Below are 25,399 nucleotides of genomic sequence, written 5' to 3'. Positions count from 1 at the left end.
GAGAAAGGCTAAAGTTTTGTGTGGACATGTGGTAAAAATTCATAAAAATCACCCTTCGGGCTATGGGGAGAAGGAATTCTGTGTCTGCATTTTTTTCTTCTCAGAAATAAAAAGGGGGGAAAAAAACTATTCCTTTGGGGACACCCAATGTACAGTTTCCAAGGGATCAGGTCACTGGCATCTCAGTGAGAAGTGAATCTGTCCTCTGGGCCCCTTTATATCCCAGACAGAGAAAACATGCTTGGGACATAAAGGTACAAGTCAACTTGTCCAGACCAGATTCACTTTTAGAATATCGTGAATAGATCTGTACTCTGAACAATAAAAGGAATCTGGGGAAGCAGAGCTATTCAATGACAGCAAAACAAATATTTATTGGATTACTGCCATGTACCATGCACATTTCTATGTGCTTGGGAAGAACAGTGAACAAAACAGTCTCCATTCTCCTAGAGCTGCCAACCTGGGACCACATGATAAATAGACATAAGAGGTCTAAGTCTGGGGGTGATAAGGGGTGTGAAAAAAAAGCTTCAGAAGGTGGGATAAGGGGGCTGGACAGAGCAGTGATGATTTGCAACGTGTGGTTCAATAAATGTCTGATAAAGGGACGTTTAAAATGAGAGAGAGGTGAAGGCAGGGGGGAAGCGGGGAAGAGTAAATGCAAAGGCCCTGAGGTTGGACTACCCTTGGGAGCAGGCTAGGGGAGGAAGAAAAGAGGTGAGATCCAAGGTGTCCTTTGGAAAGCAGACACAGAGGGTACCATCCTAATGCTCCCAGATTTTACCCAGACACCCCCAAATGCCCACTCACACACCGTCTGTGGACAGTTCCTGCCTCTGCCCTGGATGAAATGTGAGTAGGTCCCATGCTCAGAGTGTTTTAAAAGAGCTTGTCTACATTACACCTGCCAACAATCTCAGTTCAGTCATTAATGTGGAGGTGATACTCAGGTAATACTTAAAAACTTGCAAATGGCATTCACAATTTCATCCCCCATCTCAGGCTTGCTTTCTGCAGTGGGAAAGGGCAGGCTTGCATTCTCTTTCTCTGCACTGGATCTTTACCGCTCTTGCCCTTGACTGCTAATGGCAGTTTCTTCAGTTCCAGAGTTGAAGAGGGCACAGACAGGAAAGATAAAGGTGACAGAGGGCCTCACTAGCTGGCACTGTTATGAGTTGGCATCCAGGTTCCCTGGGCTTGGCAGGCATGTGCCACTGTTTCTTGTCCCCATGGGAGCATTTCTATGGGTTCTTTGAAAATGCCCCTGACTTTTCTAGTGACCCCTTGTCTGTGGTTCCCAGATGTCATTTCACATGAGTTTGCTCTGGCTGGGGGCTTACAGCTCCTCCCCCTGCCACTGGGCAGCTGGAGAGCGATGTGCCGTGGCTTTCTGCTGCCCTTTCCCGAGCCCTCCCTGGACCCGGCTTGGGAGGCACCTAGAGCCACCCCGGGCTGACTCTCACACAGGTAGTCTTGTTTGCCATGAACTATTCCCTCTCTGTCTTAATCAGGAGTCCACTGTGCCCTCAAGTCCATGGGACACAACTACTCAGTCATTTCAACTGGTCACTGGGCATGCAAGCTGGACTTCCAAAGGAGGTAACCAAAAACCAGGATCCTGGCTATCTGCCCCACTCCAGACAACACAGGTGGTTGTAGAAGCCAAGAGGGTAGCTGGAGATTAGAGAGCAGGGTTTCTTTAGGAATAGCTGTTGGCATGTTCCCATCTCCTCTGCCTCCCCAGATGCAGAAAGGGAGCCAGTGGTCTCCCTGCTTTCACCCACTCAGGCAATGGCGAGAGATGCTGCAAAGAGACCACTTAGGAACAGGGAAGTAGTTGGCACTTGGTTTCAGCTGAAACTTAGACAAAGGCTCATCCCATTTTAACATCCCATTACACGGCCAATTACAATACTCTCAAATGTTTATTTAGATGGGTGTGTTATGCCTGGTTAAACTTAAAAATACGCCTGGTGCATCACTTTACCCTAAATAACATTTGTGAGAAGGAGAAAGCTGTGTGTGAGTTCAGGTCCAAATATGACCCTCAAACAACAACAAAAAAAATCTCTTAATCCTCACAACTAAGATTGTTTTGTCACAAATGTATGTATTTCACAGTGTGCCTCTAAGCTATTGTCCACAGAGTATTTCAAAAAGCCTAGGATAGATGTATCAAGACAAAAAGGAAGGGAAAACCATCTTTTGATGGTAACATGGGGGTAGTGAGTGGGGTTAAGTGTTTGGGGCCTGGATTCTGTTACATACTTATTCCATAACTTACTTACAGCTCACTAAAGTTTGATTGCTTGCTCAAGTTCTCTGAGCCTCAATTTCCTACCCTGAAAAATGGGTACAATAGTAGAGACCTGATGGGATCACCATAATAAATAAGATCACACCAGTGCAATGTATAACATATGGGGAGCATTCAACACAATATTATTATTATTAGAGTGGACTGTAAGCTTCCAAAACTTTCCTTCAAGAGGAACAAAGGACCAGTCCCACGTCCAGGCCACCAGGCAGCTCAGCCACAGTGGACAGAGCGGGGAATGGGCCCAGGGGACCTCTGGAGCACGAGGCCACATGGCTCCCCTTGGAGAGCTGGGTCTCCTGCTTCTAAATGACTCTCTTTCTTCTGCTGGTCCCCACCAATATCTGGACTTAATCCCTCAGAGCCATCAATAGCTCAGCCTCAGTCCCAGTCCTCCTCCACATCCCCCGCTCTCCCCAAGCCTCTGGTTGCTGGAATTCAGGAATGCACTGGGACCTGCGGCCCCATGCCTGCCTCATGGTCGCAGCCAGAGAACTGGACCCTGTCATCTGAGACTAACCCATCTTTACCAAGAGGCCGACAGCAAAATACTACGGACCTTGCAGACACACCCTCATCTTCCTACCTCAGCTGGAAGGCTGTGCCAGACCCAAAAATGTTTTTCTGGGCCTCAGAATCGAAGGCGGACCAAAAAAGCACAGAGCGTTTGGGCCAGTTAAGGCCCTGGGGATCCCAGTTGGACTGAACCAAATACCCAGCTCCAGATTCAACAGTGGACAGCCCCTTGGCAAACCACAAACCTCAGAGCCCAGGGGAGAGAACTTGCTGGGAGGAAGAGGGCTAATCCACAGTGTCAAATGCATTAGGTAAAGATGCTGCTGATGAGAGAAACTTGTCTTCCAGAGCTTCTATGAGAACCATTTAAAGCGAGAACAGTTTCCAGAGTAACTACAAGGAGCAGTCATGGACCACCTGGCCTTTTACTGAGGTCCTCTGCCCATCCCCCTCCAGATTTACTGCGCTTCCTGCCCCCTTCCATTACAGAGGATAAATAACTCTTGGAAGGAGTTCTTTAGAGCTCATTTGGGGGCATGCCTGCAAACTAGTATTTTTTCCCACTGGCAATATAAGATCTAAACTACCACTTCAGAAACGTAATTACTGTTTGCAGCCTCACTGGAAATCACTATTGGTCGAAGCCTTTGTGGATGTGGTAAGCATTACCATATGTCAGGTTCTTAACGAGGTACAAAATGATGGTCTGAAACACACGCACCGGGATGGGCTTTCCCTTTTAGGTTCTGTGACATGTAGAAACATGCCACATGGATCAATGAATCTCATGGCATAGGCATACATCAATTATCAAACACATGCATAAGAGCATCTTAATCCACTCAGCTTCCCGAGGTGAATATCTTTGCTTTAGGATTTTCCCTGAACGATGTAGTGATCAAAAATGATCTTGGAAAAGGGACCTTGAGTAGCATACACTTTAACCATCAAAAAAAAGTACCTATAATATTTACGGAAAATTCCTAGATTGGAACATCAGTAAGTGTAAGATTCTGATACATACACTGAAAAAATGAACATTCTCTTAAATCAGGGTTTCTCAACCCTGACACTATTGGCATGTCGGGCTGAACAATTCTCTTTTTTAGCAGTTATTTATTCGGCTGGGTGGGGTCTTAGCTGTGTCATGTGGGATCTTTTGTTGTGCTGCGTGAGCTCAGTAGTTGCTGCTCATGGGCTTAGTTGCTCTGCGGCATGTAGGATCTTAGTTCTCCAACCAGGGATCAAACCTTCCTCTCCTGCATTGCAAAGTGAATTCTTAACCACTGGACCACCGGGGAAGTCCCTGAATAATTCTTTGTTGTGGAGGTTGTCGTGCATGCTGTAGGATCTTCAGCAGCTTCCCTGGTCTCTACCCACTAGATGTCAATAGCATCTCTGCCCCAAGTTGTGACAACCAAAAATGTCTTCAAACTTTGACAAATCTTCACTGGGGGCCAAATTACCCCTTGTCATGAACCATGGTCATGAGTACATCAGGAACTCTACCGGGACGTTCTGACAGCATGATTTCAAGGTCTTCTCCCATTTTTCTTCCCAGAACATCCCAGGCATGCAGACCATGTTTTTCTTTCTCAGTGGCTGCCACGGTTCTTGGATATGAGCTGTGTGACCTTAGGCAAGTCACTTCACTGCTCTGAATTATAGGAATGATAATGTCACAATAAACTGTGGAAAATTCTGAAAGGGATGGGAATAACAGACTACCTGACCTGCCTCTTGAGAAACCTGTATGCAGATCAGGAAGCAACAGTTAGAACTGGACATGGAACAACAGACTGGTTCCAAATAGGAAAAGAACTACAGCAAGGCTGTATATTGTCACCCTGCTTATTTAATTTATATGCAGAGTACATCATGAGAAACGCTGGGCTCGATGAAGCACAAGCTGGAATCAAGATTGCTGGGAGAAATAACAATAACCTCAGATATGCAGATGACACCACCCTTATGGCAGAAAGTGAAGAGGAACTAAAGAGCCTCTTGGTGAAAGTGAAAGAGGAGAGTGAAAAAGTTGGCTTAAAGCTCAACATTCAGAAAACTAAGATCATGGCTTCTGGTCCCATCCCTTCATGGCAAATAGATGGGGAAACAGTGGAAACAGTGTCAGACTTTATTTCTGGGGGCTCCAAAATCACTGCAGATGGTGATTGCAGCCATGAAATTAAAAGACGCTTACTCCTTGGAAGGAGAGTTATGACCAACCTAGATAGCATATTCAAAAGCAGAGACATTACTTTGCCAACAAAGGTCCGTCTAGTCAAGGCTATGGTTTTTCCTGTGGTCATGTATGGATGTGAGAGTTGGACTGTGAAGAAGGCTGAGCACCAAAGAATTGATGCTTTTGAACAGTGGTGTTGGAGAAGACGCTTGCGAGTCCCTTGGACTGCAAGGAGATCCAACCAGTCTATTCTGAAGGAGATCAGTCCTGGATGTTCATTGGAAGGACTGATGCTGAAGCTGAAACTCCAATACTTTGGCCACCTCATGCGAAGAGCTGACTCATTGGAAAAGACTCTGATGCTGGGAGGGATTGGGGGCAGGAGGAGAAGGGGACGACAGAGGATGAGATGGCTAGATGGACATGAGTCTGAGTGAACTCCAGGAATTGGTGATGGACAGGGAGGCCTGGCGTACTGTGATTCATGGGGTCACAAAGAGTCGGACACGATTGAGCAACTGAACTAACTAATGTCTATCTACTGCCTCAAGAAGATCTTAGGTGGTTTGGATGAGACAGTTTTGAGAAAACACTCTGCAGATTCTGATATAAACTGATATAAACCTATATCATTACAGTCTTCCCTAGTTGAATTCACTGAATGGCCAGGCACCGTGAGTTAGAAAGCAGTCAGGAATAACCTTTCAGCCACAAACCCCCCAAAAAGGGAAATTTGTTATCTCACAAAATAGCTGGTCCAGAGGTAGGCCCAGCCTCCAGGCACGAGACAATCAGAGATCCAGCTCCATTTCTCTGATTCATTTGGCTGCCTTCCTCCTTTTTGTGCTGGCTTTTTCCTCAGTCTAACATGCCTCATGGTCACAACATGGCTGCCAGCATACTGGTAACAACACACCCCCTTATTCATTTCCAGCAAGAGAGGTAACCTCATCCTGAAAAACACAGAATTTAAGTTTTCCCTTTCTATTGGTCTGATTCAGCTTGGGACACAGCCCACCCCTTGAGTAGTCATGGTCAACTGGCGAGGGCCCTGTGCTGATGGGCTCAAGCGTACAGTCCTGAAGCAATCACCAGCATGGTGGCATATATACATATATGGAATCATCCTTGGAATAGTCTTGGAGTCAGATCCACAACAGAAGCTGGGCATGGACCAGCTTCCTTGGAGCCCTCTGGCGGCATTTACTCCCTTTATCAAGTTGGGGTTGTGTTAGGAAGGAGGAAGCCAGGAAGCACGTACTCTGCTAGGCAACCAACAGTGTCCAGTCCAGACAGCTTGACTCAGATTCTAAGCACATCTTCAAGGAGTCTGGCACATCCTTAGGAGCCAAGGTATTGAGAAAAAGCAAAATTTTCCCTACCTTCCTTGCCTGATTGACTTGCACTTTTCTTTAGGCATTTCCTTGAGATAAAAGAATGATAGAACTGGAACAAGAAGGGAAATAAGAAAAACTGCTATCCTCTCTAGCTCGTTCTCTTTCTTCACAGAATCCTCAGGTTTGTAACAGTGACCACTGATGTCATGGCAACAGGAAATGCAGTGTTATGGGCTTAGTCCAAAGGAATACGATCTGTACAAACTTTTATATGCAGGCTGAGGCCACCTCCCCATTGTAAAGGCCCTCTTAGTGCCAGCCTTCCTTTTTCCATCCTCACCAGATCAACCCACACCACTGACAGTGCCTGAGGCTTTATATCAGGCAGAGAGGGAGAAAGCAAGGTTGCAGATGTGGCCTCCCCCCTCAGAGATGTCTGTCCTCAAGGGATTTTTGGCATTTTGAAAATATAGCACAAGCCTCTCATAACTATTAAATGTTTCCAAATGAACACTGGTTCTTTCTGCCTTGTGAACAAAGGGCATTGTTAGGTGCTCCCCATGCAGCATCATAGATCAGACAAACACTAGCCTTACATAAATCCTCCATATCCACCAGGGCAGATTTTCTTCAAGTGAGTGGCTTGTGAAAGCCTCGAGGGGGCTTATTAAAAATGATGAATGCAAAAATAATTTTTAAGCCTTCCTTGTCTCCCTATTGCCTAAAGGATCAATTCCACATTCTTCAGGCATGACATTCAAGGCTGACATGGCCCCTTCTTTCCTCTCTAACAGTCTGACTCCTCTCCCATCCTGGCCCAGCAGCTCCCAGTTCCTGAAGCTCCTCTGTCTCCTGTCCTGTCCTTCCCTCACCCCTCATTGTTTTCCAATCTCCAGTTAAACTAATTGAAGCCTCTTTCAGAATCCTCATGCCCCAGGGCTATTTAAATCATCTACCCTTTATGCCATCACCATATCCCCGAGAGCAGAAGTTCTGAATTCTGGTTGCACAGCGAAGTCACCTGGGGAACTTTAAAACAATATTGATTTCAACTCAGACCAACCAAATCAGAATGTAGAGGAAGGAAGTGCACTTGCTTATTATGAAATATCTATGGCAAGTAGTGAAATGAAATACTAGACCTCTGCACTCAGAATGCCTGGTTTGAATTCCAGCTCCTCCTCTTTCCAGGCTTCTGACCCTTGGGCAAAGTACTTAACCTTTGTGCGCTCTCAATTCTTTACCTTTCAAATTAAGGCAAGAAATAGCCCCCGCTTTGTTGGGTTGTTGTGAAGATTAAATGAGTTAATACATTACTGGCACTTAGTATGTGCTCAGTTAATGCTAGTTATGATAAATGCAATAGTTTTTTTCTAGAAGACTTAAAGCAACTTGATAAAACCTGACCCTTCTTCCTCTCTGCTGAGCATAGGGTACACACATGACTTTTTTTTTTAAATGATTAAATGCATGCATGAATGAAGATGAATTATGATTTCAGGAAATTCGGAAGATTTAAATAGAAGTGGCCCATGAGCAAACCGTGAAAACTGAACAGGCTTGTGAGAGGCAGATGAGGGGTGGTGACATATTCCAAAAAGAACAGTAATAAGAGCATGAGCTAAGACACCGGTGCGCAAGGTGTAGAGAAAGGACCAAAAGTCTGGGGTGTACTAGGGTCAAAGGAGAGGATTACAGAAGAGAATCGCAGTGAGATGGTTTGCAAAGGACTATAAGTTGGGCCATTTCATGAAAAGTTCATTAAGGAATTTGGGCTTTATTCTGCAGAGGATGAGTGGACTGTGAAGAAGAATTCTGAAGAGGCTAATGCATAGTGAGAGCTGTGTTTTAGGAAGGTGATCCTTTCTAACCAGAAGGAAAGGTGATCTGGAGCAAAAAAGCAAGGAGAGGGTTTGGAAGTTACTGTAGCTTCTCATTTGGTATCAACACTGTCTGTATATGTTAAGTCTTCCCAAGAGAGATCATTTTATCAATTTCTTTTATTAACATTATGTGCATAGTTTAAAGATTTGAACAGAACAAAACTGTAAAACTCGCTCCTATCTCTGATCACCCAGTTCTCTTTCCCTGAAGCAACCACTGTTACTAAAATTAAAAAGATTAGAGGGGTGGGATGGGGAGGGAGGTGGGAGAAATGCTCAAGTGGGAGGGGACATGGGTAAACCTGATTCATGTTGATGTTTGGTAGAAACCAACACAATACTGTAAAGCAATTATCCTTCAGTTAAAAATAAATAAGGTAAAAAAAAAATTATGAGAGTACTATGAACAACTGGGCTTCCCTGGTGGCTCAGATGGTAAAAAATCCACCTGCAATGTAGGAGACTCAGGTTCAATCCCTGGGTCAGGAAGATCCCGTGGAAAAGGGAATAGCTATCCACTCCAGTATTCTTGCCTGGAGAATTTCATGGACAGAAATTCCTAATGGGCTACAGTCCATGGGGTCACAATGAGTCAGACACAATTGAGCAACTAACACTTTAACTTTTTTCATGAGTAACTGTACACCAACAAATTGGATAATCTAGATGAAATGAACAAATTCCTAAAAACACAAAGCCTACTGAGACTAAATTATGAATAGAAAATCTGAATGATCTATAACTAGTAAGGAGAATGAATCAGTAATCAAAAATCTTACAACAAAGAAAAGCTGTGGACCTGATGATTTCACTAGTGAGCTCTACTAAACATTTAAAGAAGAACTAATACCAATTCTTCTCAAACTTTTTCTAAAAATTGAAAATTACAGGGCACTTTTAATTCATCTTATGACTTCCCTGGTGGCTCAGACGGTAAAGCGTCTGTCTACAATACGGGAGACCTGGGTTGGGAAGATGCCCTGGAGAAGGAAATCACAATCCACTCCAGGACTATTGCCTGGAAAATCCCATGGATGGAGGAGCCTGGTAGGCTACAGTCCATGGGGTCGCAAAGAGTCGGACACAACTGAGCGACTTCACTTTCACTTTTAATTCATCCTATGAGGCCACCATTACCTGGATACCAAACCAAAGATGCTACAAGAAAAGGAAAGCACAGTTTCCCATATCAATACAATATCTCTTATGAATACTGATTGCAAAAAATCCTCAACAAAATATTAGCAAACTGAATTCACTAGCATATTAAGGTAACTATACACCATAACCAAATTGGATTTATTCCTATAATGCAAGGATGGTTACATACACAAGAATCAATTAATGTAATATGCCATGTTAACAGAATGAAGGAGAAAAATACCACACAATCATTGCAATTGAAGCAGAAAAAACTCCTGACAAAATTCAACACCATTTCATGATAAAAATGCCCAAAAAACTAGGTAGAGGAGAAAGCAGCATCATCCTAATAAAAGCCATTCATGAAAAATGCACAACAGATGTTATGCTCAATGGTGAAAGACTAAAGGCGTTCCCTCTAAGGTCAGGAGAAGGGCAAAGACACCTGCTTTCACTACTTCTATTCAACACAGTACTGGAAGTTCTAGCCAGAGCAATTAGGCAAGAAAAATAAGTAAAAATACCATCCACTTTAACCTATGCACATGGAAAGGAAGAAATAAAATTGTCTCTGTTTGCAGATAATGTGATCATGCATGTAGAAAATCCTAAGGATTCCACAACAGAATTGTAAAACTAATAAATGAATTCAGCAAAGTAGTAGGCTTCAACATCAACACACAAAAGTCAGTTGCATTTTTATACATTAACAATGAACAATCAGAAAAAGAAATTAAGGAAACAATTCCATTTACAGTAGTAACAAAAAGAATAAAATACTTAGGAATTAAACTTAATCAAGGAGGTAAAAGACTTGTACAATGAACTCTGCTGCTGCTGCTGCTGCTAAGTCACTTCAATCGTGTCCGACTCTGTGCGACCCCATAGACAGCAGCCCACCAGGCTCCCCCGTCCCTGGGATTCTCCAGGCAAGAACACTGGAGTGGGTTGCCATTTCCTTCTCCAATGCATGAAAGTAAAAAGTGAAAGTGAAGTCGCTCAGTCGTGTCTGACTCTTAGTAACCCCATGGACTGCAGCCTACCAGGCTCCTCCGCCCATGGGATTTTCCAAGCAAGAATACTGGAGTGGGGTGCCATTACCTTCTCCGACAATGAACTCTATAGAACATTAATTACTGAAAGAAACTAAAGAAGGTATAAACAAGTAGGAGCATCACATGTTCGTGAATTAGAAGACTTGGCATTGTTAAGACATCAGTTCTATTCAAAGCAATCTACAGATTTAATGCACTATCAAAATCCCAATGATACTTTTTGCTGAAATGAAAAAAAAATACAAAAATGTACACGGAATATTGAAGGACCCCAAATATCTAAAGCAATCTTGAAAAAGAAAAGAAGGGCTGTAGGACTAGCATAAATACAGACATACATACCAATGGAACAGAACATAGAGCCCCAAATTAACCCTCACATATGTGGTTAAATGATTTTCTTGCCAAGATCATTCAATGGGGAAAAGGCAGTCTCTCCAACAAATGGTGCCAGGAAAAGTTGATATACATACACAAAAGAAAAAACTTGGACCCTTACCAAATACCATATACAAAAATTAACTCAAGTGGATCAAAGATCTAAATGTAAGACCTAAAACTATAAAACTCTTAAAAGAAAACACAGGACAAGAGCATCACAACATTGGGTTTGTTTTATGATATTAAATATAAATTTATTTATTTATAAAAAATATTCACAAATCATATATCTGATAAGGGATTAATATCCAGAAAGTATAGAAAAACTTCTAAAATTCAACAACAATCAAAACACAATCTAATCAAAAACTGGGCAAAGGACTCAGACAGACATTTCTCCAAAGAAGATATACAAATGGCCAATAAGCACATGAAAAGATGTTCAACATCACTAATCATTAGAGAAATGCAAATCAAAACTACAATGAGATACCATCTAACACCAATTAGGATGACTTCCCTGTAGCTCATGTAGTAAAGAATCTGCCTGCAATATAGGAGACCTGGATTCAATCCCTTGGTCGCAAACATTCTCTGGAGAAGGGAATGGCAACCCACTCCAGTATTCTTGCTTGGAGAATCACATAGACAGAGGACCCTGATGGGCTACAGTCCGTGGGGTCTCCAAGAGTCGGACACGACTAAGCAACTACCACTACCACTACTACTATCGAAAGAAACAGAAAATAATAAGGGCTGGGAAAATGTGGAAACACTAGAACCTTTGTACAATATTAGTGGGAATGTAAAGTAATACAGCCACTCTGGAAAACAGTATGGAGTTTCCACAAAAAAATTAAAAATATAATTACCATATGATCCAACAATTTCATTTCTGGGTAGAGACACAAAAGAATTGAAGACAGGGTCTCAAAGAAATATTCTTACATCCATGTACATAGCAACTTTATTCACAATAACTAAAACACACAAGCAACCCATGTGTCCATCAGCAGATAAATAGATGAGGAAAATATGGTATATATTATTCAGCCTAAAAAAGGAAAGAAATTCTGACATGCGCTACAATATGAGTGAACCTTAAGAACATTATGCTATTTGAAATAGGCTAGTCACAAGAAGAAAATACTATATATGAGGTACTTAGAATAGTCAAAATCATAGAGCCAGAAACTAAAATGGTAATTTCCAGGAGAATGGGGAGTTACTGTTTAATGGATCTGGAGTTTCAATTTTATAGACAAAAAGAAGTCTTAAGATGGATAATGGTGATGATAGCATTTTATGGATGTATTTCATATTGCTGAAGGGTACACTTAAATATGGTTAAGATAAATTTCATGTTTTTGTATTTTACCATACTTTTTTAAAAATGGAGGAAAAACACTGAAGAACCATACAAAATAAGATGGCATTATTATTTATTACCAATAATCAGCTGTTTTCTAATTCTAGGCAGCAAGAGAGTTAATTAAATTGGCTGGCTACTCTATTTATGCATACTTTTATCTCACAATCAGCCTTCCTTTACCTTACCGGAACTTCATATTCAGAACTCTATACTACATCTCACAATTTATAAATCTATGAATCAGTAACTCATTCTTTTGGAAACCTCTATTGTTCTGTTTTTGTTAGAAACCTGGTGAGCACATGAGATAGTAAGGTTCCAACATCACTGTGTACCTCACAGCTCCGTCACACTGAACTGCCTGCAGAAACTGTTCAACAATACTGGTGGTCATCCTTATCTCGTTTCTGTAAAGGCTAAGAAAGGGTTTGCATTTTTTTCACATGTTTCAAAAGGCATATTTATACTTGAAATGTGTAAGTAAATGAACCAAGGAAAGAGAGAAAATGCAGTGGTAAGAAAGAAACCTCAGCACATTCTGATTCTAAGGGACCAGATGATTCTGGTTGCGGTGCATTACTGATGAGTCAGCACTTGCGGGATATTTCCTCGGGGGTTAGTATGTTTCCTGGAATCCTGTTGTTTTTTAATCCATCCACCCCTTTGTGTGAAGGTCAGGTCTATCGTGTCTTCTTAAGTTGTAGGACAGATCTGCAGGCCCCTTTCTCTGCAATCCCATCTTCCCTTTAAGTTTGTTGACTATTAACAATGCTTATTGAAATATAATCCACATGTCATAAAATACACCTCTGAAGTATACAATTCAGTAGCTTTTAGAGTAGTCACAGATTGTCTTCGTTTTGTTTCCTTTCTTTATTTCCTTGGGAAAAGAAAGAGCCCTAACTATTCACTCATGGATTCAATATATTTATCGAGCCCATAAAAGATCAAATAAAAATTCCTGCCTTCATGGAGCTTGCATTCCAGTGGGGAACACAAACAATAAACAAATACAATAAGCAAAGTACAGAGTATGTCAGAGGTGGTAAGTGACTGAAAAAAAAAAAAAAGATAATAGGGAAAGGATGATGCTTGGTGGTACTCAGTCATGTCCAACTCTTGGGACCCCATGGACTATGGCCTGCCAGGCTCCTCTGTCCATGGGAGTTTTCCAGCCAAGGATACTGGAGTGGGTTGCCATTTCCTTCTCCAGGGGATCTCTCCAACTCACGGACTGAACTTGTGTGTCTTGCATTGGCTGGTGAATTCTTTACCACTGGCACCACTTGGTAGGGTGTACCACTTGATGGTGAGTGGGAGAGGGATTGCAATTTTAAGGTGAGTGATTAGGGAAAATCTCAGGAGAAGATAACATTTAGCAAAGACCTGAAAGAAATAAGGGAGTAAACCCTGTTCTGATCTGGGGGAAAGGTATCCAGGTAGAGTTAACAGTAAGTGCAGAGACCCTGAAGGGAGAGATGTGCCCAGAGCTTAGTAAGTGAGAAGGAGAATGGAGGGAAGAGAGGTCAGAGGGCCAAAGGCAGCCAAATCTCATGGGGTCCTGAGCCATTTGCCTGGATTTTCGCTTTTCTTCTAAGATAGAGAACCACAGAAGTTTTGATCTGAGGAATGCCGTGACCTGATTTGCTTTGAAGAGGATCACCGTGGCGGCTGTGTGGACTTCAGGTTGCAGAGGAAGAAGGAAACACCCTAGTTAGGAGGCTAATTGCTTTAATCCAGGTGAAAGGGGGCATGGCCTGGACCAGATGGCAATGGTAAATATAGGATGAAGCGGTTAGAGTCTGGACAAATTATGAATGTAGAGCCAACAGTCTTGGTTGATGGAAAAGATGCGCAGGACAAGAGAAAGAGAAATCTAGAATGACTCACAGACAAAGGAACCTAGAGGTACACTGACAGATGACTGGACAAAGTTGTGGTACATATACACAAGGAATATTACTCAGCTATAAAAAGGAATACACTTGAATCAGTTCTAATGAGGTGAATGAACCTAGAGCCTATTATACAAAGTGAAGTGAAAAAGAGAAAAGCAAATATAGTATATTAATACATATATATGGAATCTAGGGTACTGACGAACCCTTTTGCAGAGCGGCAGTGGAGAGGCAGACAGAAAACAGACCTGTGAGCACACTGTGGGAGGGAGAGGGTGGGACGGATGGAGAGGGCGGCGTGGAAACATAGAAATGACCATTTGTCAAACAGATACAGTGGGGATTTGCTGCATGACTCAGGGCGCTCAGACCAGTGTGCTCTGTGACAACCTGGAGGAGCGGCATGGGGTGGGAGGTGGGAGGGAGATTCAAGTGGGAGGGGAAGGGGACATATGTATATCTTGGCTGATTCATGTGGATGTATGGCAGTAACCAACACAATATTGTAAAGCAATTATCCTTCAATGAAAAAATAAATAAATTAAAAAAAATTTTTAAAGTCCAGTGCCAGATGACAACAGCCAATTGGTGAAGCTAGTTAGGTGGGTCAGGAAGCAGATTAATACACTGCATTTATCCCAACAGGAAACATGTGAGCTGATCTGCAGTTTCTCAAACTAGTAAAAGACAAAAAAAAAAAATTTGACTTGTTATCACATTATTTCCAAAATATGACCCAGCTAATTAAGTATCAAATTGCCAATCATATACAGTGTATGATTATTTCTATTTTGAAGGAAAAAAACATTTTCCTTTTACTTAGCTAGTGGTCAACTACCTTAATTGGGAAATTTAACACATTACAGCTGTTGCTGGAAATTAGCAAAGGGACAGTTCTGCTTGAGGTTACTCTTGCTGCCTAATTTGTTTGTAATAAAGCCTTTCAACTAACAGTTTTAAGTTGATAGTATCAAGTGTTTGTATTACTACCCTAGCTATAATCTAATAATTGCTTTTTGTTAATAAACTCTGCACAGAAGTGTATCTACATATTAATTATATGCTTGCTCTAGACTTAGCTAGTACCAGATTGTGTTTCTCTCTTTCCAAATCTCCAGGCAGTGACATCACTTTGGTGACTTCAAAATCACCCACGGTGGGAGGATTTATGCCACAGAAATTGACAAATGCTTTAAATCAGAGCTTCTTTTCCAGACAGCAAGTTTCCTAGCACACCAGTGGACATAGCAGGGGGTAGAGTTATGAATGCCAGCTAAAACCTAAAAGCCACTCAGCAGTGGCAGGCGGGGGGTGAGGGGTTGGGGAGTGAGTATAGTGGGGCCATCTGCCCCAGAGAGGAGGAGAGCTTTATCACTGACATTGTTTAGAATTGCTAGTTTATAAGGATAATAAAGAGCAGACCAACTTTAAGTCTTTAAATTCTCTACAGACCATATTCTTCCATATGGCCTAAGCCCAGGGTAGATCCTTCCCACCTACCGCCACCTCCGTTCTAATCCTACTCACGGCCTGGTTACCATGTGTGTAACCTCTAATTTACCTTTCTAAGCCTTAGTTTCCTCATTTGTTTAACAGGGATCATAAAATCTGCTACTTTGCTTACTGTGCAGATTCTAGACAATATAGTGTGCACAGTATTCATTCAGTTAATGGTGGTATGAATAAACCTAAGGTTTCCTCATAGCCTTAAGAGAAGTTGGAACCCCTACAGACCAATAGCATCTTTGTATCCACTGTGCTTTCCAACCTCTGAGCATCTTTAAATGCTGTTCACCTCAACTTGGAGCCACTTCGTCTCCTATTTTCATCTCTCGGAGTTAATCCAATTGCTGCCACCTTCACGAGACTTTCTCTTATTCCCACAGCTGACATAATCTCTCTGTTCTCTAAAATTCTTAGGGACTTCTTGGCAACTCTCTGGATTAGAATCTGAATTTTAACAAGATCCCCAGATATGTACATTAAGTTTTAGGAAGCCTTGTTCTAAATCACTCAAACTTGGCTGTACATTGGAATTACCTGTGGAGTTTTGAAAAAGCCTGATGCCTAGATAGACCCCACTCTCAAGAGATTTTCATTCAATTAGTCTGAGATGCAGCCCGGACATCAGGGCCTTTCAAAACTCCCAGACGATATTAATATGTGGCTAAGTTTGAGAACCACTGGTCCATAAAGTCCCCTTATTCTCCCTTTTGAGGCCTCAGTTCAGTTCAGTTCAGTCGCTCAGTCGTGTCCGACTGTTTGCGACCCCATGAATCACAGCATGCCAGGCCTCCCTGTCCATCATCAACTCCTGGAGTTCACTCAAACTCACATCCATCGAGTCGGTGATGCCATCCAGCCATCTCATCCTCTGTCGTCCCCTTCTCCTCCTGCCCCCAATCTCTCCCAGCATCAGAGTCTTTTCCAATGAGTCAACTCTTCACATGAGGTGGCTAAAGTACTGGAGTTTCAGCTTTAACATCATTCCTTCCAAAAAACACCCAGGACTGATCTCCTTTAGAATGGACTGGTTGGATCTCCTTGCAGTCCAAGGGACTCTCAAAAGTCTTCTCCAACACCACAGTTCAAAAGCATGAATTCTTCGGCGCTCAGCTTTCTTCACAGTCCAACTCTCACATCCATACATGACCACTGGAAAAGCCATAGCCTTGACTAGATTACTTTGTTGGAAGAGTAATGTCTCTGCTTTTGAATATGCTATCTAGGTTGGACGTAACTTTCCTTCCAAGGAGTAAGCGTCTTTTAATTTCATGGCTGCAATTACCATCTTCAGTGATTTTGGAGCCCCCCAAAATAAAGTCTGACACTGTTTCCACTGTTTCCCCATCTATTTGCCATGAAGTGATGGGACCAGATGCCATGATCTTCATTTTCTGAATGTTGAGCTTTAAGCCAACTTTTTCACTCTTTTCTTTCACTTTCATCAAGAGGCTTTTTAGTTCCTCTTCACTTTCTGCCTGCACACTCTCTAATATTAGGGTCATTTCTGTCCACGTATGTTTTTTCACTTCTATCAAACTGTGTCTTTTAAGAGCAGAACTATTTTTTAATTCCATTTTTATAAACTCATCCCTAGGCGTATAATAGGAGTTTGGTAAATGTTTATTGAGTAAACAGTGAATGAATCGCTTTTGTAATCTAGAACAATTTGTAATCTAAAAATGTTCTATAAATACCGTAAGTGTGACTTTTGTCCTAATTTGAAGACTGGTTGAACATATTCAGGAAATTGCGGAATTATTTCCTCTTTAGTCTAAGACCACATCTCTGAAGAAGGGGAGGCTGGCAGCTAGAATGGGTTTTCTGAGAAAAGCCTCTCTGGGTACCACTACAGCTGACCTCCTCCATCTCCACGTGTTGTTTACAGAGAGCCACAGCTTGAAATCTTAAGACTCTAGAGGGCAATGCAAAATGAGGCCGCCCCTCCCTACACTCTGTGCACGCAATTCAGAACTCTTGGCTGAAAAATGATGATGTTATTGTTTCTTCCTCTCTAGGGTGCCATTTTGATATTTATGGGGATTGTTGTCCTCACTATGAAGGCATCTGTTATTGAAATGTTCCTTGGTAAGTACTTTTATATGTGTATCTGGATACACTTTTAACATTCTCCTAACGTCCAAAGAATCTTGCCAAGAGGTTTAATCCAAGACAGAGCATATAAACAGTTCAGTGTATCTTTTTAGGATAAACATTTTGGAGAGATGTTTAACAGAATGTTAAATGTAGATCACATTCAGGATGTATGTCTATATTTTTTTACATAAAGCAAGTATATATTACAGATATATGTCTACATATTACATATTAAGCATACATACATAAACACATATTTGTGTGTGTGTATATTACTCAGCAACTGGCAAATATTTCACATAAAGCATATTGACAGATTCTGAATTTAGGAAATTTTTTTCTTAATTTCTAAAAAAAAAAAATAATTCTTATCTCTGACGTGACCTTGTTGTTTAGTTGCTGAGTCCGACTTTTTGTGAACCCATGGACTGCTGCATGCCAGGGTTCCCTGTCCTTCACTATCTCCCAGAATGTGCTCAAACTCATGTCCATTGAGTCGGTGATGCCATCCAATCATCATATCCTCTGTCATCCCCTTCTCTTGCCTTCAGTTTTTCCCATCATCAGGGTCTTTTCCCTTATGGCTCAGCTGGTAAAGAAACTGCCTGCAATGTGGGAGACCTGGGTTCGATCCCTGGGTTGGGAAGATCTCCTGGAGAAGGGAAAGGCTACCCACTCCAGTATTCTGGCCTGGAGAATTCCATAAACTCTATAGTCCGTGGTGTCGCAAAGAGTTGGACATGACTGAGCAACTTACACACACACACAGGGTCTTTTTCAATGAGTCGGCTCTTTGCATCAGCTGGCCAAAGCATTGGAGCTTCAGCTTCAGCATTAGTCCTTCCAGTGAATATTCAGGACTGATTTCCTTTAGGATTGACTGGTTTGATCTCCTTGCTGTCCAAGAGACTCTCAAGAGTCTTTTCCAACACCACAGTTCAAAAGCATCAATTCTTCAGTGCTCAGCCTTCTTTATGGTCCAACTCTCACATCCATATATGACTACTGGAAAAACCATAGCTTTGACTATACAGACCTTTGTCAAAAAAGTAATGTCTCTGCTTTTCAATTTGCTATCTAGGTGTACCATTGGCAACTCATACTTTTAGAGATGAAATCCTTTAAGCTTATCACCAGAGAACACAATTTGGGGTAGGCCCTTAAGGAGCAGCAGGTAAACCTGCTGAAAGAAAGAAAAGTGATGATGGCTTTGGCACTAAGCCCAAGGGTAATTGTCTATTAATCCTGACCCTATAGGGCTGTGGCCACTCTGTGTCAGGCAGAGTGATCTTATACGTCACTGTGAAGCTATTACCAGGGAAGGGTACAAAGGCCTTTTAGACAGTATTAGTTTGCTGCTGCTGCTAAGTTGCTTCAGTCGTGTCCAACTCTGTGTGACCCCATAGACGGCAGCCCACCAGGCTCCCCCGTCCCTGGGATTCTCCAGGCAAGAACACTGGAGTGGGTTGCCATTTCCTTCTCCAATGCATGAAAGTAAGAAGTGAAAATGAAGTCGCTCAGTCGTGTCCGACTCTTAGCAACCCCATGGACTGCAGCCTACCAGGCTCCTCCATCCATGGGATTTTCCTGGCAAGAGTACTGGAGTGGGGTGCCATTGCCTTCTCCAATTAGTTTGCTAGAGCTGCCATAACAAAATACCACAAACTCGGTGGGCTTAGAACAACGAAATTTTATTCTTTCACAATTATAGAGGCTAAAAGTCCAAAATCAAGGTGTCAGCAGGGCCAATTCCTTTAGAAGGAAATATGTTCTATGCCTCTCTTCCAGCTGCTGGTAGTTTGCTGGCAATCTTTGGCATTCCTTGGCCTCACCCCAATCTATGCCTTCATCTTCACATGGCATTCTCCCTCTGTATATGTCTGTGTCTATATTCAAATTTCCCCTTTTATAACCCCAGTCTATTGGATTAGGAGCCCAGTATGAAGGACTGATGCTAAAGCTGAAACTCCAGTACTTTGGCCACCTCATGTGAAGAGTTGACTCATTGGAAAAGACTCTGATGCTGGGAGGGATTGGGGGCAGGAGAAGAAGGGGACGACAGAGGATGAGATGGCTGGATGGCATCACCGACTCGATGGACGTGACTTTGAGTGAACTCCAGGAGTTGGTGATGGACAGAGAGGCCTGGCGTGCTGCAATTCATGGGGTCACAAAGAGTTGGACACGACTGAGCGACTGAACTGAACTGAACTGATGACCTCACCTTTGGGCTTCCCTCTGACTCAGTGGTAAAGAATCCACCTGCCAATGCTCATGTCAAGGGTTCAATCCCTGCGTTAGGAAGATCCCCTGGAGAAGAAAATAGCAACCCACTCCATTTTCCTCCCTGGAAAATTCCATGGACAGAGGAGACTGGGAGGCTATATATAGTCCATGGGGTCACAAAGAGTCAGACATGACTGAGCCCACACATGACTTCATCCTTACTCAACTAATTACATCTGCAACCACTCTATTTACAATGAAGGTCATCTTCTGAGGTTGTGGGGGCTAGGACTTCAACATGAAGTCCAACGGGAAGTCCTATGAATTTAGGAAGGAGGGAAGGGACACAATTCAACCCATAATATACTCAGAATGCACAAGGTCTGTGCAGAGGGAGTCTACACAGCAGAACTGAGGGCTGGAGGAGAAAGAGGTGACACAGCTGAAAAGGCAAGGAGATTCCTGGCATGCTGGTAGGAAGCTGGGCTAGGAGGCTAGGGGAATCTTGTTCTGACTCTACCACTAACTTAGCAAGGAATATTCATGTTAAGAGCACAGGGTCCTTCGTTCCCACTTTGCCCTTCTGAGAGGCTGTCTCTGTCTACTAACCTATAGGTTAGTAGAGGTGGACACGGTGGGATAGAGGTGGGGCAGGAGGTCAGGAATAGGAAGGACTCAGCCACAGTAAAACAAACAGAACAAAACACAGAAACCCTGAGTCCAGTTCCTGTTTGCCATGTCCCCCACATTGTGGAACCGAGAAGAACTTGACTGTCCTTCTTTGACCTGCCCCTCTCAACCTGCAAAATCCATTTCCCTTACTTTTGGCTCATCCCAAAAGTAAGAAATCAAAGTAGAAGAAGGAGATTCCTATTACAAAGTTCTTTCTCTATGTCCATATATGTCCCCCTCCCTGACATCTCTTTATGCATCTGCTTGTCACTATCCCAGGACTATTTCTCTCAAGTTCCCCATAACCCTCTTCAGCACTGTGACAGCCTCCCTGACCCACATCCTTATCCAACTCATTCTCCACAACACACCCCGATTAATCTCCCTAAAGCCCATATCTGATTCCACTCTCCTGATTTAACACTCAATGTTTTCCTTTTGTCTTTACAGTGGGAGCCCAGGCCTCTTAAAGCACTTTGCTTGCTGATGAGGCCTCTCTGATATGGCTCTTTCCATCCTTTCCTGCTCTCCTCTTAATCACAGAGCCCAATCCTGGCTTCCAGGGACGTGGAAAGTGCTGATCCTCTCATTCCCCTGAAAGTCAAGTCATTTACTTCCCGGACTTTGACTATGTGGTTCTGTTTCCTAGAATATTTTTCCTCTCACCCCCACACATCCCAACAGTCCTCCAGGAAGCTTCCTCTGCCCTCTAACTGATCAGATCATCTTCCTGTGAGCTTCCCTGGAGCCCTGTATTGATTATAACCTTGTAATATTGTATTCATCTCAGGAGTCTGCTACCCCAACACTGTGCATCACAAGCGCAGGAGCTGTGTCTTGCTCATTGTTGCATTTTAAGTCCTCAGCACATCTTACAGCCACTCAAAAAACATGGCCAAATAAAGTATTCTCTCAGGGATGTTGGATATTTCAGGTTTCAAAGTCTGAGTCTGATTCTTCACACCACAATTCCTCTGTGTGAGTTTTTTCCCCCACACTGAGTGATTCCTCAACACCAGCTGGGTGTCCTACAACTCACTTCAATTCTGACACCATCTACCTGGAGATAGCATCAGATTCCACAGGTAAAGGCTCAGTCTCACACACACACACATTCCAGATGCCAACTACAAGTTGGGTTGTCACTTGCTCTTCTGACAGATTGGCCACAAATCAGAGGTTCCCATGACCCTCTCCTTGGATTTGATTAATTTTCTGGAGCAGCTCACAGACCTCAGGAAACTAGTTTATTCACTAGATTACCAATTTATTACAAAGGATATTAAAGGATACATATCAACAGCCAGATAAAAGAGACACATAGGGCAAGGTAATGAACAAAGGAGCTTCTGTCCCCATGGAATTTGGGCCCAGCACAGGGGCACACAGGAGAGCTCCGGTTTGTCAACATGGAAGCCCTTTGAAACCCTCTTCTGGGGTTTTCATGGAGGCTTCATTACACAGACATGATTGATTAACTCACTGGCCATTGGTGATTGATTCAACTTCCAGCCCCTCTTTCCTCCTGGGAAATCAGGAGATGGGAATAAATTCCAACCCTCTATTCTGGGTTGGTTCCCCTGGCAACCAGCTCCGTCATCTTCAGGGATTTTCAAAAGCCAGCTCATTAACATAAACAGTTGTAACTGAAAGGGGCTTGTTAAGAGTAACAAGACATCCATTTCACCTTTATGACTCTGATTTCAGGAACTGAGGACAAGAAATCAAATATTATAACAAAAGATGCTCTTATCACTGAGGATATTCCAGGGGTTTAGGGAGCTGTTAGCCAGGAACTTGGCCAAAAGGCCAAAATGTATATTTATCATAAATCACCATATCACACAGAACCAGCCAGTGATCCCCCCAAAGCCCTCTAAATTAATGTCAATTAAGTGTTTAATCAATACATATCAGAGCTAGCCTGGTCACTCTAAATATGTGTAAATTTATGACGTAGCAGAGTTTTATGCTGCCCACTGTCATTGGAGCAGCACATAAATCAACAGCTGCACTTATGGGGAGAAAGGAGCCTAAAAAGCCTAAAGCTGCACCAGAAACATGCATTCTGGCTCCAACTTCTGTCCCCACCCCCTCAAAAACAGCAGATTTAGCCAAGATATCAACCTTGACCTTGGTTTCTTTTCTATAAAATAAAAAAGATGACCTCCAAAGCTCCTCCCAGCTTCAATATTCAGTGATCTGAAGTATAATTTATTGATTTATGTGATTATAGAGAATAAGTTGTCCTATTTCTGCCATGGAGCTCTGATGTATTTGATGGTAGGTGTTTCATTGAATATGCAACTCCAAATCGAAGCATAGGGGTAATTGGAGCTGATTTAAAATGACCTGCATTATGAATCAGCTTTTAGGAAGGCACTGTGAACACTGTTAAAGAGCACCAGAGCTGGACAGTATTTAAAGCAGTAAAAACAGATGCTAATCAGAAACCACTGCGAGAGGGGAAAGGAGAGGCCAGTGTTATACTGGGCTCAACTCCGAACACAACAAGAAAAAATGGGGATTTATAGCCAAGGCGCAGATTGCAGAGGTCAGGGAATGGAAAAGACTGAGAGGATAGCAAGGGAATAGGGAGATTCTTGCAAAACTGACTAGACAGTATTCTTGCTAAAGGCAGACCAGAATGATCAGATATCAAGAGCGCAAGATTCTCTCTAAACAAGATTCTTGCTAAAACCACATGGTGGCGGCCCTACAAGGACAGAGGCACAAGCCCAAGGTCAAAGCCTTGTTGAGAAGAGGGCTTAGAGGAGCCTGACTAAAGTTGGTCAAGGAAAGAGTCCTTGTTAACACCACCTGAGTTAGTATCCTGAGTGGCACTAAGGGATCGAACAGGAAGTTGGTGGGCTAGAATGAGGCATTCTTATAAAAGTTCTAGACACATATTAAGCATTCAGTAAGTATTTACTAATTTGATCACTGGCTAGATGTTCTGGCACTTCATGTCTTTCCTTGAATGTAAATGGATTCTCATTATAATTTATTACCAACAGGAAAAGTGGAACACAAGGGACTATTAACCATGCCAATGATTTTAGAAAGCGTTTTTCATTGTTACATCAATATGGTATCAATATGAACAAATTAAAGAACAATTGTCTTTTTCTAACAAGAAAAGAAACATTCTATAAAAAATATAGAATATATATGTGTGTGTGTGTATGTATTTACAAGAAATATACTTTGAAATGGGAAAAACACAGAAAATACAAAATAGGAATTATAATTCCGCCATTATTAAAATTTTGGGATTTTTTGTTCCAGGTATTTCTCTCTGTATATGTTTTAATTTTGTCAGAGTCAAGATTACGATTAGAGCTTTCCAGGTCGTTTAATCTTCTGCTGCGCATCATTCGTAATCAATGCTTTGTTTGTTGTTGTGGTCGCTAAGTCATGTCAGACTCTTTGTGACCCCATGGACTGTATGGTTAATAGTCCCTTGTGTTCCACTTTTCCTGTTGGTAATAAATTATAATGAGAATCCATTTACATTCAAGGAAAGACATGAAGTGCCAGAACATCTAGCCAGTGATCAAATTAGTAAATACTTACTGAATGCTTAATATGTGTCTAGAACTTTTATAAGAATGCCTCATTCTAGCCCATCAACTGTATGGAGTCCATGGAGCCCACCAGGCTCCTCTGCCCATGGGATTTCCCAGGCAAGAATACTGAAGCGGGTTGCTATTTCCATCTCCAGGGAAACTTCCCAACTCAGAGATCAAACCGCTTCTCCTACGTGGCAGGCGGAATCTTTACCATTGAACCACCTGCGAAGCCCTAATAAAAGCTTAGGATTCCCCTATTGTTGGGACATGTTCAACCTTTCATTACTTCCAGATTGCTATTAGAAATAATGCTCTGGTACCTCCTTGGTGGTCCAGACTCAGTGTTTCCACTGTAGGAGGCGCAGGTTCTATCCCTGGTAGGAGAACTAAGATCCTGCATGCAGTGCTGTGCAGTTGAGAAAAAAAAGATAGAAAGGAAAAGAAATAATGCTGTAATGAATATCTTTTACATAAATCTAAATCTTTGTCTATATTTTTGATTCAGTTCAGTTCAGTTGCTCAGTTGTGTCCGACTCTGTGCCACCCCATGGACTGCAGCACCCCAGGCCTCCCTGTTCATCACCAACTCCCAGAGTTCATTCAAACTCATGTTCATCGAGTCGGTGATGCCATCCAACCATGTCATCCTCTGTCGTCCCCTTTCTCCTCCCGCCTTTAATCTTTCCCAGCATCAGGTCTTTTCCAATGAGTCAGCTCTTCGCATTAGGTGGCCAAAGTATTGAGTTTCAGCTTCAGCATCAGTCCTTCCAATGAATATTCAGGATTGATTTCCTTTAGGATGGACTAGTTGGATCCTAGTTAGATATTTCTGATAATAACTTGGGATATATTACTAAGTATATATTTTCTAGGACAAAGAATAGAAACGCTTTTTAAGGCTACTGAAATGTATTGCCCATGGCTTTCCAGAATGACTCTACCTGCTCAGAACTTACTAACCATGTACTGGACTGCCTTAATCCCAAATTCATGCCAGGAATAACTATAATCCTGAGTTCAATATTCAGTACACAATAGAGGAAAGAATAATGTCATTTTGCTTTAGCTTGCATTTTTTTAATCATTAATGATATTTAACATTGTTTCAAGCTAACTCATTTGTATTTTCTCTATAAATTATCTGGATGGTAATGTATTTAAACTGTTGAAGTTTTAAGCAATTGCACCTCAGCCATTTTAACCATCCTGATGGCCACATTAGAGAAAAAGAGAAGTAGAGGA

General features: G+C 42.3%; 1 protein-coding gene across 2 annotated transcripts in view; it reads left to right on the top strand.

Annotated features, from left to right (window-relative positions):
• Positions 1 to 25,399, top strand: part of VIT (vitrin) — a 125,032-nt gene that overhangs the window by 9,837 nt on the left and 89,796 nt on the right. For both annotated transcript variants that reach the window (XM_070379737.1, XM_005901911.3), the window contains exon 2: positions 17,609 to 17,678. In XM_070379737.1, the coding sequence (XP_070235838.1) occupies positions 17,627 to 17,678 (52 nt within the window). In that variant the 5' untranslated portion in view covers positions 17,609 to 17,626. The remainder of the gene's footprint in view (positions 1 to 17,608; positions 17,679 to 25,399) is intronic.

The sequence above is a fragment of the Bos mutus genome, chromosome 11 (genome assembly GCF_027580195.1).
Source record: "Bos mutus isolate GX-2022 chromosome 11, NWIPB_WYAK_1.1, whole genome shotgun sequence".
NCBI lineage: Eukaryota > Metazoa > Chordata > Mammalia > Artiodactyla > Bovidae > Bos > Bos mutus.
This window is presented reverse-complemented; position numbering and strand designations above follow the sequence as displayed.